General features: G+C 49.8%; 1 protein-coding gene across 3 annotated transcripts in view; it reads right to left on the reverse strand.

The window, feature by feature from the left end:
* Positions 1–206: 206 nt before the first annotated feature.
* THNSL2 (threonine synthase like 2) overlaps positions 207–15,382 on the reverse strand; it is a 57,832-nt gene continuing 42,656 nt past the window's right edge. For 2 of the 3 annotated variants that reach the window (XM_054992160.1, XM_054992158.1), the window contains exons 8-9: positions 8,681–8,832; positions 207–5,113 (exon numbers count right to left, since the gene is read on the reverse strand). In XM_054992160.1, the coding sequence (XP_054848135.1) occupies positions 4,903–5,113; positions 8,681–8,832 (363 nt within the window). In that variant the 3' untranslated portion in view covers positions 207–4,902. Of the gene's footprint in view, positions 5,114–6,052; positions 6,141–8,680; positions 8,833–15,382 lie in introns of those variants that run through there. The other variant, XM_054992159.1, reaches the window with a different exon arrangement.

Genomic DNA, 15,382 nt, shown 5'->3' on the forward strand with positions numbered 1-15,382 from the left:
TAATCATAACAATTCATCACAGCAGCTGGCATATTTTCCACACCTAGTTTGAAAAAGCCCCCAAGATTGGAGAAATCAGGAGATTTGGAAGGAATGCAGAAATGTCCCCATCTGGGAAAACACAAGACTAAGCCTTCTGCTCTGCCGGGCCCCAACGTAGGATGCAGTTAGGCAATTAAGCTGAGGGAGGCACACAAGAAGCTGTCTTGGGTCACCTTTTGTTTGTTTATTGAGGAATCAGCTTTTACGGACTGGAGCACACATTGTAAGATGCATGTAATTAAACTTCAGGCTGAAGAAATATGTATACAGAACAAAAGGAAAAGTGGGGGGTCTGAACAGTGGGGTTAAGATGCCATGAAATGCAGGAGGTAGAATTTATAATAATATTTCTACGCAAAACTCCAAATATTCAAAATGAGCACTGACCACCCTCAGTAGCAGTAATTGGTGATGATGCAATCTACCTACTTCTACCAAAGGAGGACTGAACTTCTCTTGCTGGGAGCAACTGAGGTGTTTTTTTTCCAAGAGGTCGGGAGCTACTCAACACAAAACGGTGGTTCAGTCGCATGACAGCGTTTCCGAGCCAGTCTACAGTGCTGGGGTGCGGACATGTTTCTTCTTCTATTTTCATAAAGCAAATCATTGCCACCCCTCCTTTCCTGTCTAGAGCAAGGGTTTGCCATCGGGCCTGGGCCGGGGGTTGGGGAATGTCCTGTCCTTTTAACAGAGATTCAGTGTGTGAAAATGAGCCGCTGAAACTTTGCATGGCACAGGGAATTCCATTCAGCCTCTATTAAAGGGACAGGATCCCCCCCCCCTCCAGATCGTTGGCAACCCTAGATGTGAAGGAGAAGGAGGAGGCTGTGAGGTTGACCTGAGAGCTCTCATTTTGCCACCAAGAGCAAAGATGAGTGCGTCTGTCTGTCTGTCTGTGCGCATGCATGCCTCCTTTTCCTTTACATGAAAGAGAAAGCGGAGAGAAGCTGCAGCGGAATCTTTGAACGGATGTATCGGAACGTGATCCCAGCAGCACTAGGCAAGAGCAAGAGAGGCCCTCTTAATTTCTTGGAGAGTGACAGGGCCCAGTCGAGTGACCTTCAGCCCACCTGCGGTGACCGAAAAGGAGGGAAGGCATAACATCGCCTGGCCTCATCAGATCTCGGCAGCTCAGCAGGGTCAGTGCTTGGATGGGGGGCCGCCAAGGAAGGCTCTGCAGAGGAAGGTCACGGCCAAACCGCCTCTGCTTCTCATTTGCCTCGAAAGCCCCTTGCTGGGATCCCCATAATTATAAGCAGTATAAACTGCATGTGAGGGATATAAATGTACTGCAATTAACTAATATCCAATGAAACACTGAAAAAATATGAAAGTGCTCTTAATTATTCAATATGATATACAATCCAAAGTAAAGTATCAGTAGTAAATTACAGTCATATAAGGAATCCAATAGGCAAACGTATCCTAAGTGATAAGTCCAAGCCGCTGCTACAATATTTTCAGTCCTTTAAATCATACGTCAAAGCTGCTGTTGCAATATTGCCAGTCCTTATAGTCGTATTGCGTAAGGGGACTGTAGACTATGCCGCAGTGTCTGTTGATGTAGGCATGCTCCTACTGGGTAGTTTTCGTGTCATTTAATATGTCATGTCAGATCGCTTATGTTTTTTTTCCCAGTACTGTTTTTGGCTCTGTACTCAGGTTTGTGTTTCTGTTTGAATTTCAGCTATCCATACTATATTGTATTATTAAGTGTTCCAGCTGCTGATTGCATGAATTTCCGCTGTGTAATCGGTCTTAAGCCTCAGTGAGGAAGGTGGACTATAAACGAACAAGGCTATGAGGAGACCAGCTGACAACGGGGCATACCATCCCGGACCCACAAAGGGGAAGTCGAGATCCCGGGGTGGGGGTGGGGGGGCACAAAAGGAACTCTAGGCTGGCTGGCCTGAAGAGAAGCCTCAAGGGCTGTTAGGGTGGTGGCGCTGCAAGAGGGTTCCGGAGCAGAGCCAGCTGGGGGGGCCTCCTGCAATCCCAGCCACGGAAAACGGCTGAGAGCGGAGCCCGCTGCAAAAAGGGGGTGGCCCGGGGCTCCCTCTTTACCGACCGAGACTTACTTTGGCGCGCACAGGAGAAGCACCTGGATGGGTCCCATTTAGTGCCCAGTTAGAATCCTTGGAAGGGTTGGATCAGAGCTTCAGAACTGGAGTTTCCAGTGGTGAAATTTGGGTTAAACTCAGATCGGGGTAAGGTCCGTGCCTGGGCTGTCAGAGGACAGTTCAAATGTTCTATTCTGAAGGTATTTATTTATTTATTCATTTACATTATTTATAGTTCACTTTTCTCACCGAGACTGGAGGCAGATCACACAGGGTGGGTCAACACGATCAACAGCAGGGCATTCAATAAGCAACATGCTGGGATAAGGCGGGCAGAAATCCCAAAGCAAGCAGAATCTATTGCAGAGGTGAAGCAAACATGAGCGATTTGACGTTCTGTATTAAATGATGTGGAAATGACCCACTATGGTCATCCTCAGAGTAACAGGCAGTGGGCAGCAGCAGAGTCTACGTTCCCTGTCCCTTTATCAAAGCGTCACCTTGCCTTACCCTTCCAAAGAACCCCGTTTTGCACAGGCTGTGAAAGCCAGGAGAGCTTCCCTGACATGGGCCTCAGAGAGGCCATTTCGCAAGATATGAGAGAGAGAGAGAGAGAGAGAGAGAGAGAGAGAGAGAGAGAGAGAGAACGAACGTGGCTGTTGGTTTTGCCCCTTTGCCAGGTGGCACCTGCTAAAAGATTTGTTAAGGTGCAGAACACAAGTTAGGCTGCATGACTCACGACTCCTCAAATGTTCAGGGATGAGCTGGTTGCCCTACCCAAGTGTAGTTGCCTGGAGTTGCCTGGAAGACTTTACGGTGGGGAAGGAGTTGAGGGCTCTGGCTATGAGCCTGCTTTATGAATTTGCACCTTGGCAGCCACATTGTCTTAGGGCCAAGGGAATGAGGAGTTCTGGAGGCTCTGACGACATTTTAGTGCACTCCTTGGAGCATTCAGACAGCTGGGTACTGCCATCCAAGATCACCCAGAAAGATTCCTATCTGTTTAGATGCCGAGCTGGGTATTTTACCTAAGCAACGGTGCCTTCAGGACACAGCCTTGTGAGAGCTTTGCAAAGACAAGGGTGGGAGGAACAACCATGCAAGTCCATCCATGGGTGCTAGCCAGGGTGACTGACGAACGCCTCCACATGCAGAGGCAGCGGAACTCTGAATCCCAGCGCCAAGAGGCAACACCAGGGAAGCCCTCGGCCTCTATGCCCTGCTGTTGGCCCTCCAGAAGAGCTGGCTGCCTCGTGTGCGGAACAGGATGCTTGCCCTTGGGGCGCCCTCCCCCGCTGCCCGTTGTCATGATCGTTTTATTCATTTAGAACCTTTCTAGGCCGCCTCATCAGAGTCCTGCTCAAGACAGCTTAAAAATTAAAAACACAGAATAAAAAACAAGCCATTTAAAAAGCTGTTTTAAAGTGCCTGGCCAAAACATTTCTTTCTACCCTGGCTTTTAACAAGGGGACTTTAACCCTTTTAGCTGTTTTACAATCTATGATGGTCTCCTGAATAGATATTTTAGGGTGCCGCCGGGTGTCTTTATACCCCAACCATATCCATCAATAATGCCTTGAAAGCCCCACTCATTGGAGGGCCCGTTAAAGTGGTCTCCCCTTGGACAAGTTTGGGTCCAAAGCTGTCCAGAACCACCTGGGGGATTTTCCTTCCAGCATGGCTGGCAGCCGTGCGGCCACCCTGGTCAAGGGGTGGCATGAGGTCACGGGATCGCTGGCACACGGGCCCTTCCCTCTTGAGAAGGGTGAGCTCCGGGGCCCATCCCTCCAAGGCGCTGGGCTCAGTGAGCGGGCAGAGAAGTCGCTTTTCTCTTTCACCGTTGCATTTGCACCGAGTTATACAGTAACAGTGCCGAGTGCCTGACATGTGGCTGACTTGAAAAACCGTTTGGAAAGTGCCAACAGTGACCGACGGCTGCCCCGGAGCTCTGGCGCTTCCCCCTCCTGCAGAACTGAAATGCCCACCCCCGGATGGCCCTCTGGAGACGGCTCCAGGCCATTCTTTGCCAGAGGGCTTGGAGGAGGGGCTATGCAAACCACCTCCTCAAAGTTGACTGGGATTTTCAAAAACGCAGTTGATCTAATTTCTGTATTGTTTCATAGTTCTAATGTTTTACGAGATAGACTCTTGAAAGCCTGTACCCTGGAAATCTTGTTGATCTTTAAGGTGCAACTGGATCGGAACCTGCTGCAGGCCAACACAGCAACCAACGTTGTAAGTTAAGATTTGGATGGGCTCAACTACTGTTATGGTCTGGCTTGCATAAGCATGTTTGGGGGTTAGTATCTGATTTCATAGTTCTTTTATTGACTCTATGCTACTATTTAATTTTTCTCTTGTAAACCACCATGAGTGGTTTTTAACTAAAAGAGCAGGACTTTTTCCGCTGAAATCAATGGAACTTTAAATGTGAATTCTGGCCAAATCGCGCCATAATGCACAAAAACTGAAGCATTTGGTTGGCTGAAATTCACTTTGTCAGACAGATGAACCTCAGTCAGGTAACAACAATGAAGTATAAAAGCATACTTCTAAAATAATTCATTCTCTATGTTGTTACAGACTTGCTTCTCTTTAGGATCAAAGATTTACATTGCACTTCATCTTTAAACAATGGTCTACACAAACTTTCCTGTGACTAATAATTCTACTCAGCAGTTAATTCTTGATTTATGAGCCAGAGAGGAGCACCCTAAACCAGCCTGCCAGGGGTGCTTGTGTCCTGCACAGGACGAAGGGGCTTTGAGTCGTCAGAAGCCTGGACCATCCCTGCAAACATTCAGTTGAAGACGAGAGACCTCTCTTTGGTGACGGCCTCTATTTGCTGCCTCAGTAATTCTGCCCAGTCTTCTCCTCGGCTCAGGGTCCGGGACCTGGTTGCCATGTCGTTCAGGGCATTTATTTCAGGCGAGACTTCAGGGGTGAGGTGAGCTTTAAGAACCACATCCTTGAACTTGACGGCGGAAGCTGGAGCCAAGCAGCATCTGGGCCTGGAGGGAAAGAAGACAGCGAGGGGTTCCAGCAAGAAGCCTCTGAAGGATCCCAGGGGGAAATCGGGACACGTTTCGTGGGACCACCCCAGATGGTAGAGAATGATACGCCTATACATTAAAAAGCCCCTTGTGCATCAAGGGAATGGGCCGGTGGTCCTCACCCACATGTGCACCACAAGCTCTCCTTGATTCCGGCATGCCCAGCGCTCGACCTGGGTCAGGGTCATGGCGTGTGTGCCAAGGAAGAGCTTCAACCAAAACAATGTGGGCGGGAATGCGGAATCCCTTCCCCACGTGCTCCACAGTCCCCAACTGAACGACACATGCAGAAACTGGGGAGACTCTGCAACAGGATGGAGACCCTCGACTCGACAGGGTATTGTGTGGATGGAGAAGCCTAACACGGTATCTGTCGTGAAGACCGAGTCGAATGAATCTCACTCACTGCTCTCCCAACACAACTGAAGGTTTCTTCAAAAAAACATTTTTTGCTGTTCTGGTACTGCATTGGCGTGCTATTTAATTTATTTATTGAAATTGTATTTATGCCCTGTCTGTCTGCATCTGAGCCCCTAAGGCACCTTACAATTCCCAAGTCAATAAAAACAGACCCCAGATAATCTAAAACAACTCAAGGTTCAATTTAAAAACAACATCTGTGGCTATCATCCATCAAAAGCGTGGCGAACAAAAACCACCGGAGCACTTAAAACATAACGTCGGTGCCAAAACATTTGCCGAAGGAGATGCTTACCCTTGGTCCTTATCCTCGGTCACTGATCACCTAACTCTGGGGAGGCGGGGAGTGTAGCAGGGCCTCAGAGAAAGACCTTGAAGACCGGACAGATTCACACGGGAGCAGGAAGTGCTTTGCCTTCCCTCAGCCCAAACTGCTTAGAGCACTTTGGACTGCGCTCAGAAATCAATGAAAATCTTCTAAAGTTGGTCAATTATGTTCAGGCCGTGTTTGATCTATTCTGAGCAAGCTGGATCTTCCAAATTGTCTTCAAAGACAGCTCAAGCTCTTCAAAGACAAATACAGGGCATTACAGGAATGCCGGTGGAGCAGGTGGAGGTGGTCTCGGGGGGGGGGGAGGGGGTTGTTGAGGACCTCTAGGCTGGCTGTCCTTAGGGGCTTCAACATCTGTGTTGAAATGACATTATTTTAAGCAACTCAGAATTCATAGTATCAACCAACAAGAGGCTCCAGACACAAGCAGGTCACACTCTTGACTGGGCAGGAAGGTGACCTGAAGGCGGGGGGGGGGAGTTCTAGGTGGCCCCTGTGTGTCGTGGACAAATCACTACTGCTGGGGCTTAAGCTTACAGGGATACAGAGATTCTGCCACAGGGGCAGGGGACCAATTAAAATGATCTGCCCTTAAATCCTGATGGATCTAGCTGGTTTTCAGAAAGCATTAGGGGACTGGGGACTGTTGATAGCAGCTGTTTGTGCAAGCCTTGCCCCTCCTGTATGCTTAAATCTGTCATGGGGGGAGGTGCTGAAAGGCTGGGTCTATTCATTCATTCATTCATTTGTTCATTCATTCATTCGGTTTGACTTTTAGCCCACCCCCAGCAAGCGGGCTCAGGCTGGGTCACAATAAGCATAAAACAATGGGTATAAATACATTTACAACAATAAAACCAATAAAAACTACATCATCATACAGCATAAACGACAGTGTCTCAAAAACTGTGGCTCGTTCTGTTCACCCCTGCCAGAACCATGCAGAGGTGGGAGTTTCAGCTGTTCTGGTCAGATCGTGATTTCTCATGGGAGTTCTCATGGTGGGGGGGGGGGGGTAAGATAGCTATACACAGCAAATACTTCTTTGAGAAAGGGGTTGTCGTTGCCTGGAAGCAGGCAATAGTGTGTCCACTCCTAAAGAAATCAGCTCTGGACCCAGGAGAGCTGAATAACTATTGCACCTGTTTTTGAGCAAGATGAATGAATGGTGTGTGGGCATCTTTGGGGATTTCTGAATGAAGCAGACCATTTGGATCCATTCCAATTTGCTTTCAAGCCCAGTCTTGGGACTGAAACAGCCTTGCTTGCCCTGACCCAGGAGATGACAAAGAGGAGTGTGACCCCATCAATTCTCCTGCACCTTGATGCCATTGAACATGGCATCATTCTGGACTGCCTTTCAGGGTTGGGACTGGGAGACGCTCTTCTGCCAGTGGCTTCAGTGAGAGCAGGCTCCAGTGTGGTGCTGGGGGGCTGCTGCTCTGCCCCTCGGCCTGGCCTCAATGCCACAGAAGGTCCCATATTTCCCCCGTGCTGTCGTCAGGCTCTATTATTCTCCTTACTACAGTTCTAATCCCATAGCATTTTCCCCCATGGAGTATGGACTTTTGGGGTAGTTAAAGGAGCCCCCCCCCCGAACTTTTTTCCCAAGAAGAAAAGCTAATTGTGTCCAATCCATTTAATGATGATAATGTTTTTGATGCAGTGGGTTAGTAAAAACCAAGACAATATGCAACTTTATCCCAAATTTTAGAGTCTTGAAACTTTAATATCGGAGACTTTTTAAAGAAAATTTTGATTTGAGGGGTGAGGTGCAATAGGTGAGAGGGATTTCATCACAGACCACAGAGGCCCAGCCATAAATCCAGATTCAGCTTAACTGAACGTAACTGCATGTACAATATGAATAACACTTAGTGATTATACTTTGTGATACAGAATACAAAAGTCATTTGAGTTAAGAGTCTAGACATGATATAGGAAACTACTAAAAGTTAAGGTTTGCCCATAAGCTGGGACACATTTGAACTGGCAAAGTATCAGGTGCTCAGGATCACCTGTCATGTTCAATTACCCCCCTGCAGCTGAAGTTGATGCTGTTGGGGTGATTCTGTTATTTGAACCCGGGGTGGGAAACTGAGAAGAGGTGGTGTTGGTTCCTGTTGTAACCTCTCCCGAGCCTGGGAGCCTGCTTGACCTTGAGCAGTCCATGAATCACACGGCCCGTTTTCCTGCCTGCAGAGTCAGAGGACTGCTACTGGCACCTTATCAATAAAGCACTTTTGTTCATGAAGTGAAGTCTCTTGGGAGTTGTCTGGCACCCTTACACAAAGAATACCTTGTGCCAATTATGTTACCTGGCATCTGCATTCAAGAACAGGAAAAAAATGACTGGGCTTGAAAACAAACTGGAATGGATCCACGTCGAAAGGCAGGTGGCAGCTGCGGCCGCATCCCTTAGGAAGACGTGCTGCTGCACTCAGAACAGCCCGAATAGGCCTTTCCTGGGCCACAGAGCCCCCCCCCCGTCACAGGACCTCTATCCGAGTTCTTGCCCCGACCAATATGAACTCCAGGCACGTGCTTAGATGCCAGCGGAAACAGTGCTGGGTATATCACCTGCATACTGAGAACACTGAACATCCCACAGGCTCACCCAGTTCAGTTCCTGATCCCCAGAACAAAGCCCTCAGCAATGCACAGCAGAAGGAACGCCTGTTCCTCCCGAAAGGTGGAGCCCTGTGCTGGAGGACGAGTAGACAATCTAACACTGGAGGAGCATTATCTGCTGCCAGTTTCTACAAGGAACTCACTTGCTGGGATGGCAGCTGGAGTGCTTGTAATGGTAGCTGACAGCCACGGCTGAATGTGGACATAAGAGGTACTGGTTCTCCTCCCAGCAGTCCTTCATGGTCTGAAGGATTTCTTCATCCGAAATTGAGGAAGTTGTCAGCACTTCAGAAAGCTGCAATCAGAAAAAGAAACGAGACAACGCCTTCGCACAGGGTGGAGTACGATCATCATGCGAGAATCCTGCACCTCCTCCATCAAGCTGAAGTTGGTGTGCATCAGTTGCTCAACAGCCCAGAAGAGAAGCAAAGCAAAGGCGGGTCGCCCAAGTCATCCGTGAATCGCATGCTGAGTGAGAGACCAGCTGCAAAACTTGCACGCTTTTCCTGTGGCCCCAACCACAGCAGAGTCCCATCCCACGCGGCCTTCCCTCTGCCTCTCCAAGGGGTGTTCATCCACCCACTGCTTTAAAAAACCATCCTGAGACAGAAATGAGGTCGTCACTTATCACCCCATCTCTAATACGCCCTTTCTGGGCAAAGTGGTTGAAAGGGCAATAGCTGACCAGCTCCAGGCCCCCTTGGACAACTCTGGTGCTTCAGAGCCTTTTTAGGCCAGGCTATGGGACGGCGATGGCTCTGGTGGCTCTGGTGGATGACCTCTGCCTGAACGTAGACAAAGGACTTGCTTCATCATTGCTCCCCCTGGATCTCTCTGCAGCCTTCGGCACTGGAGACCGCACCATCCTGCTACGGCAGAAGTCGGTATCAGAGATTGTACCTTGGACTGGTTTAAACCGTTCCTCATGGGACAAACTCAAAGGGTTGCTATTGGAGACCAGCTGTCCTCAGTGTGGGAATTATGTGGGGGCCCACAAGCAGCAATCTTGAAAATCCTGGGGGGTTATACTAGATCCAGAGCGACTCCTAGAGAAGCATGCAGATGCAGCCGCACAAAAGGCCTTCTCACAACTCAGACTAACCTGAAGGACGGCATCGTCTCTATTCCCTTTTACAACGGCCACTGATTCTTCATCAGGCCCTGAAATACCTCTAAACAAAAAATTCCAAGCCAAAACTTCTTAATTCAGCTTCAGAAACAGGCCAAAAAAGCCAGATGTACGCTGGTTTGGCATAATCCAGCTTTGCCTGCCCGCCAGGTTGAACCCCCGGATCTGATCCAGGGCCAAACACTGCTGGGCCAGATTATCTGGCCACAGGAGGGAGCCACCACAGGCCCCTGTCAGCAGTAAGCAAGAGGGCAGCAGTGGCGAGAGGACAGGAAGTTGTGCAAACGGCGTGGAGACAAGCTCAGCACTGCTGCAGGGCTGGTGGAGCAAGGGAAGAGGCAGCAGGCAGAGAGGATGCCCGCCCCATTCTGCCCCCCCCCCAGCTCCAAAAGAGCTCCTTCAAGCCACTGCCACCACTGGCTGCCATTCACACTCTGAGGCTCAGCAAGCCTCCCCTCCCCACCCCACCCCGCTTGCTTCAGTCTGACCCTGCGATTTTCTGGTTTGACGCTGGGATTCTCTGAGAATCCCATGCGGAGGGGGAAGGCGAACGGCGGAGTTTAAAAGCCTTGGGACTGTTCCCTCCATAGGAAACAATGGGAAGTGGCTGGGAGCAGCTTGTCCAGGGGCCCATAGAACTGGATCCTGGGGTCCAATCCTCTTGATACTCGAGAGGTTTCAAGGGAACAGTCTAGAGTAGATTTCCTGCAAATGTGGGGGAGTTAGCTTTAAGAATGCCCCCGGCCTCCCCGCATCCGGACCTTTTTCTCTTTAGAGAATAATGGGTTGGTTAAAGCCAGAATTCTCTTACCCGGATCAAATACTCTAACCTGGATTTCAGGGATCCCAGATTCTTTTCCTCCCTGAAACCCGGATCCAGATTACTCAGATTTTTTTTGTGCATCCATATACCGAAGATTCCAGAGAAAGAACTGCATACAAGAGCACTGAGGCAGAGTCACGTTTGTGCCAGGCACAGCCCCTAAAAAGTCTTCTGTGCCACATCTGAGCCCTGCCACTTGTTACCAGGGACCCCCTTCCCAGATGTGTGCGGTCTGCTCTGACTCAATTCATGTTGGCAGCCATGTTAGGAGCTCGCAAGACTATACTGTGGAGAAGATACGGCCAAGGCTCTCCCCAGGCTACGCCAATGAGTAGCCGTAACTGTTTGATTCTCTGATGGGACATCTGCCTGCCTACCCGCTGCCGCCAAGACCTCTCAATGTAATCTCATCCGCAAGGACAGGTATTCCCCTGAGCACTAAATCTGATGACTATCAAGCACCCCGGTGGGCTTGGCTGCTTGTTCCGACCCTCTCCGAAAGCCCCCCGTCAACCTGTCACAGGGATGGGAGAAGCCTCCACCCAGCCAGCTCTTTTCACGCCCGGCCAGCCTTCTTGTTACCTTTCTGGAAATCCCCCTCCTTAGCTCATTCAAATTCAGGAACTGCACAGGAAATTCACTCACCGTGAATGCCTGACGTTACAAGGATTTCGTTGATATTCTTTTCGTGGGCTCCTGTAGCTATTGCTGTTCGGCGAGCCAAAGCAGGCTGGCTCAGAGGCTGCCCACTCCACTCTTCTCCTCCGGAACCGGCCGTCCTTTTCCTTGGGACCTTCAGAAGTCCTGCCTGAGGCTGTCCTCTCTCAGGGTCACTCTAAGCGTCACTTCCTTCAGAAGTTCTCCATGGAGCCAACCCAGACTTGTGCAGACACACAACACAGCTTTGGAGGATGGCTTGCATAAAAAGAGGAGAGCCCAAACGGCCTGAGGATGCCTCTGCAAGGGGAGGAGGGGCTTCCCCTCCCCCCTCAAGCCATTTCCCCCTGTGACAATCGCACAGGAGGAGTTCGTCGTCCCCCCCCCGCTACTTTGACACAGGGAAACAGCTGGAGGAGGGAGGAGCCCCTCCTCCCCTTGCAGAGGCATTCTCAGGCCGTTTGGGCTCTCCTTTATTTTTTAACAGCTATTCAGCTGTGTAGCTGCAGGAAACTTGAGTCGGGCTTGGGGAATCCGGACTCAACCCTTCAAAAATCTACACGACTAGACTAGCCCTCTCTCTCATTTTTCCCCTTGTGGCCATTCCCAGATGCAGAGTCCCCTCTCAGCCAGCGGCCTGGCTTTCCTCTTACTTTCTCTCCTTTCATGTAACTCTCCATATGCTTGTCCCTCTGAACACAACCCGTTGTATCCTCGGGATTCCAAACTGCGTAGGTTATGAGGCCACGTGCCTGGAGACAGGGCAGGCTCTCCTGGTGACTGGAGCTTGGCTATCGACACTGGAATTCTGGCCACGCCTCCATTTTAGGGCAGGACCTAATAGTTATATTTCTTTGATGTTGTCAGATTCTTTTTCATTTAACTGGTTTCATTTAATTTTGAGGAAAATAGAGTCAATTGGTATATCTTTGGACTCTCAAATACTTGAAGCTCAAGTACTTAGATCTCTGAAACAGAGACTTTTAGACATCAAGAAACAAATTCTGTGGTCCCATGCAGACAAAACTTGCTCTCCCCTGCATTGAGACAGGGGCTTCCAGCTAATTATTTTACACAGCTCACTGCCCCTCATCTACGTTGTACTTTTATGTTAGTAAAATTTAATGTTTTCCATCTTCATGGAAGATTTGCTAAATTGCCCTATAATGAAAGAACCTGCCCATGCCATAATAGGGAACCAGAGTCGATTGCTCATATTTTGCAGTGATGTGCATTTTATATCCAAACGTGGGAAGTGTTAATTGATCCTGTTTTGCGTAACAGGCACGGCCTGCCAGAAGTGAGGCTCGTTTCTTTTCTTTTATCGGATCAGTGTCCCCATATTACCCTCTCAGTAGTGAGATTTCTTTTAATTGCTATGAGGGACTATAAGATAATACGTTTTGATTTTATTTTGCATATCGAAATGTAGGCTTGATTAATTTCATTTTATGCCAGTAAAGGTACTGACTGACTAACAATTGCCCTGTTCTTAGGCTTGAGTATCCTTTTAATTCCTGTACCACTATTTTCCCCTCAATAAATTCTCAACCTTGCTTTGAAAAAGATCTGGTTGTTTTGTGGTTCCTGGTAACCTATTAGAGGCACTTTGCGCTTGCTTGCCCCCTATCCAGGTGAAAGAGCCCTAACTCACGTTTGCCCCCCCCCCACAGCTCCAAGTTATTCTGACTTTTGCCAGGGCCCCCAGAATCACTAAAGCCACCCGTGCCCCAAACCATTCCTAGAGGCACTCGTGCACAGTGCCAGCTTCCTTTCAGACGCAAATACAAACAGCAACCTACCCTCAACTGGCGGGTCTATGCTCTCTTGTGCCCCCAAGGCACTTCCTTCCCACTCCCACCTGCACTCGCATACACAAAACTAATCCTCTGCTTCTCATCTGAGGCCTGCACACACATATGCCCACCTCCACCCCTGCTGCCCAGACTCACTCCTCGTTGCCTGGGAGAGACTGCAGTTGGGATTTCGTTGTTTCTCTGCCCCCAAAGCCCAAGCACTGTTGCACGCGGGACAGACAGAGCCCAGCTGCACAAGTAAAGAAAGGCAAGTCCCAGCATCCAGGCTCCAGGAGTATGCAGCAAAATAAAAAAAAAATAATCATTGTTATTCAGACCTCCCTGATATTCAGGTCCAAAAATGCCAGCAGAGTATTAGGAATCCCAAATATATTCAGCTCCACTATTACCTATGGGGATATCTTTCCCATTATTACCTATGGGGAACACTTTCTGACGGGCTGGAGGGGTCATTTTTCAAGCAAACTACACCAATATTGTAGGAACCTAGTCCAGCCTGTCCATTAAACACTTCCCAAGTTTAACGAAATTGGACCCCACGGTACAATTCTACAGACCCCTGAACATGCTGTCCTCCATTAATCCACAGGGCAGGGGAGGATAAAAAGCTTTCTCGGGAACACATGAAGCCTTAGCCAACACTCAACAGCAACCAATAACCAAATGCCTCCCAAAGCAAACAGCACAAACAAAGCCCAACAGAACCACTGTCGAGCCAGAGAATCCCAGCTTCCAACCTAGCAAGACAGTACTACGAAGGCATCAGCCAGACCTGGCAATGGCATTTGGCAAGCAATCGACACTGACACAGTGACACACACAATAATACTGCCTCCCTTCCCCTCCACCTATTGCCTGAGAAGCCCAGGAAGCCTGCAAAAAAGGGGGTGCGGGGGGGAGACTAGCTTTAAAATATGATTCCTGGATATTGGGAGTAGTGTGTGCAGAAAGGATCTAGGGGTCTCAGTAGACCATGCACTGAACATGAGTCAGCAGTGAGATGTGATAGCTAAACAGGCAAATGCGGTTTGGGGCTGTATCAACAGAAGCATAGTGTCCAGATCACGAGAAATGATGGTATCGCTCTACTCTGCTCTGGTTAGACCTCAGCTAGAGTATTGTGTTCAGTTTTGGGCACCACAATTTAAGAAGGATACAGACAAGCTGGAATGTGTCCAGAGGAGAGCAATGAAGATGGTGAAAGGTTTGGAGACCAAGTCCTAGGAGGAAAGGTTGAAGGAGCTTGGAATGTTTAGCCTGGAGAGGAGACAACTGAGAGGTGATTTGATAACCATCTTCAAGTACTTGAAGGGCTGCCATATAGAGGATGGCACAGAATTGTTTTCCATTGCCCCAGAAGGTTAGACCAGAACCAGCAGCTTGAAATTAAATCAAAAGAGCTTTCGGCTAAACATTAGGAAGAACTTCCTGACAGTGAGAGCGGTCCCTCTCAGTGGAACAGGCTTCCTCGGGAGGTGGTGGGCGCTCCTTCTTTGGAGGTTTTTAAGCAGAGGCTAGAGGGCCGACAGCAGTGCTGATTCTGTAAGCCTGGGCAGATCATGAGGGGGAGCGCAGAAGGGGTTGCATCAGTTCTTGGTTTTCGTGGCCCTTCTTACATGCCCAGGGTGGTGCCGATCGGCACCTTGGGGTCGGGTGGTGGTTTTCCACAGGCTGGTTTGGCGGGGGATCCTGGAGGTGTTTTGCCATCTTCTGAGTTTGGAGCGGGGTGGGGGTGGGGGTTTGCTGGGGCAGTCGGGGGGGGGGGGTATTTGTGAATTTCCTGCATTGTGCAGGGGGTTGGACTCGATGACCCTAGAGGTCCCTTCCAACCCTAGGATTCTATGATTCTATCTGGATAATTTGGTAATGTAAATATTAGTTTTTCTGAATACATCCAAATATGCCAGATATATCTGGATATACCCGAATAATTCTGAATAGTTATGGTCCAAGATCAGAGGAGTCGCTGACCCTGGACTTACCAGCTCCTCAAGGCAGATCTGTTCCACGCTGGGAAGGGCCAGGAGATGTCCCAACAGGCCGGCCGGCCGAGGCAGCTCCAGACGCTGTGGAGACAAGGAGGCCCTCCCCGCAGCAGCCGCAGCCGGGGGGGACGCGGGGATGCCGCTGCCTCGTCTGTGCCTGCAGAGCTTGCGCGACGGCGATGGGCAAGCGGGGCGGCCTGTCTGAAGGGGCGGGCAGGGCCCGGCATGCCACGGAAGGCCACAAGCAGCGCCTGTGTCACATGGAAGGGGCCCGCCAGCCCCGCCCTGCAAGGGAGTTTGGAACGGCTGCAGGGCGGGGGGGGGGGGAGGCTCGCAGGCCTGCCGCTTGTCCCCAGGAGGAGGGAGGAACGGCCCTGACAGGGAGCAAGGGCTGGAAGATGGGGTCACGCCCGGGACGGACAGGCGAGGGAGGC

This window comes from Eublepharis macularius, chromosome 11, assembly GCF_028583425.1.
Source record: "Eublepharis macularius isolate TG4126 chromosome 11, MPM_Emac_v1.0, whole genome shotgun sequence".
NCBI classification, from domain to species: domain Eukaryota; kingdom Metazoa; phylum Chordata; class Lepidosauria; order Squamata; family Eublepharidae; genus Eublepharis; species Eublepharis macularius.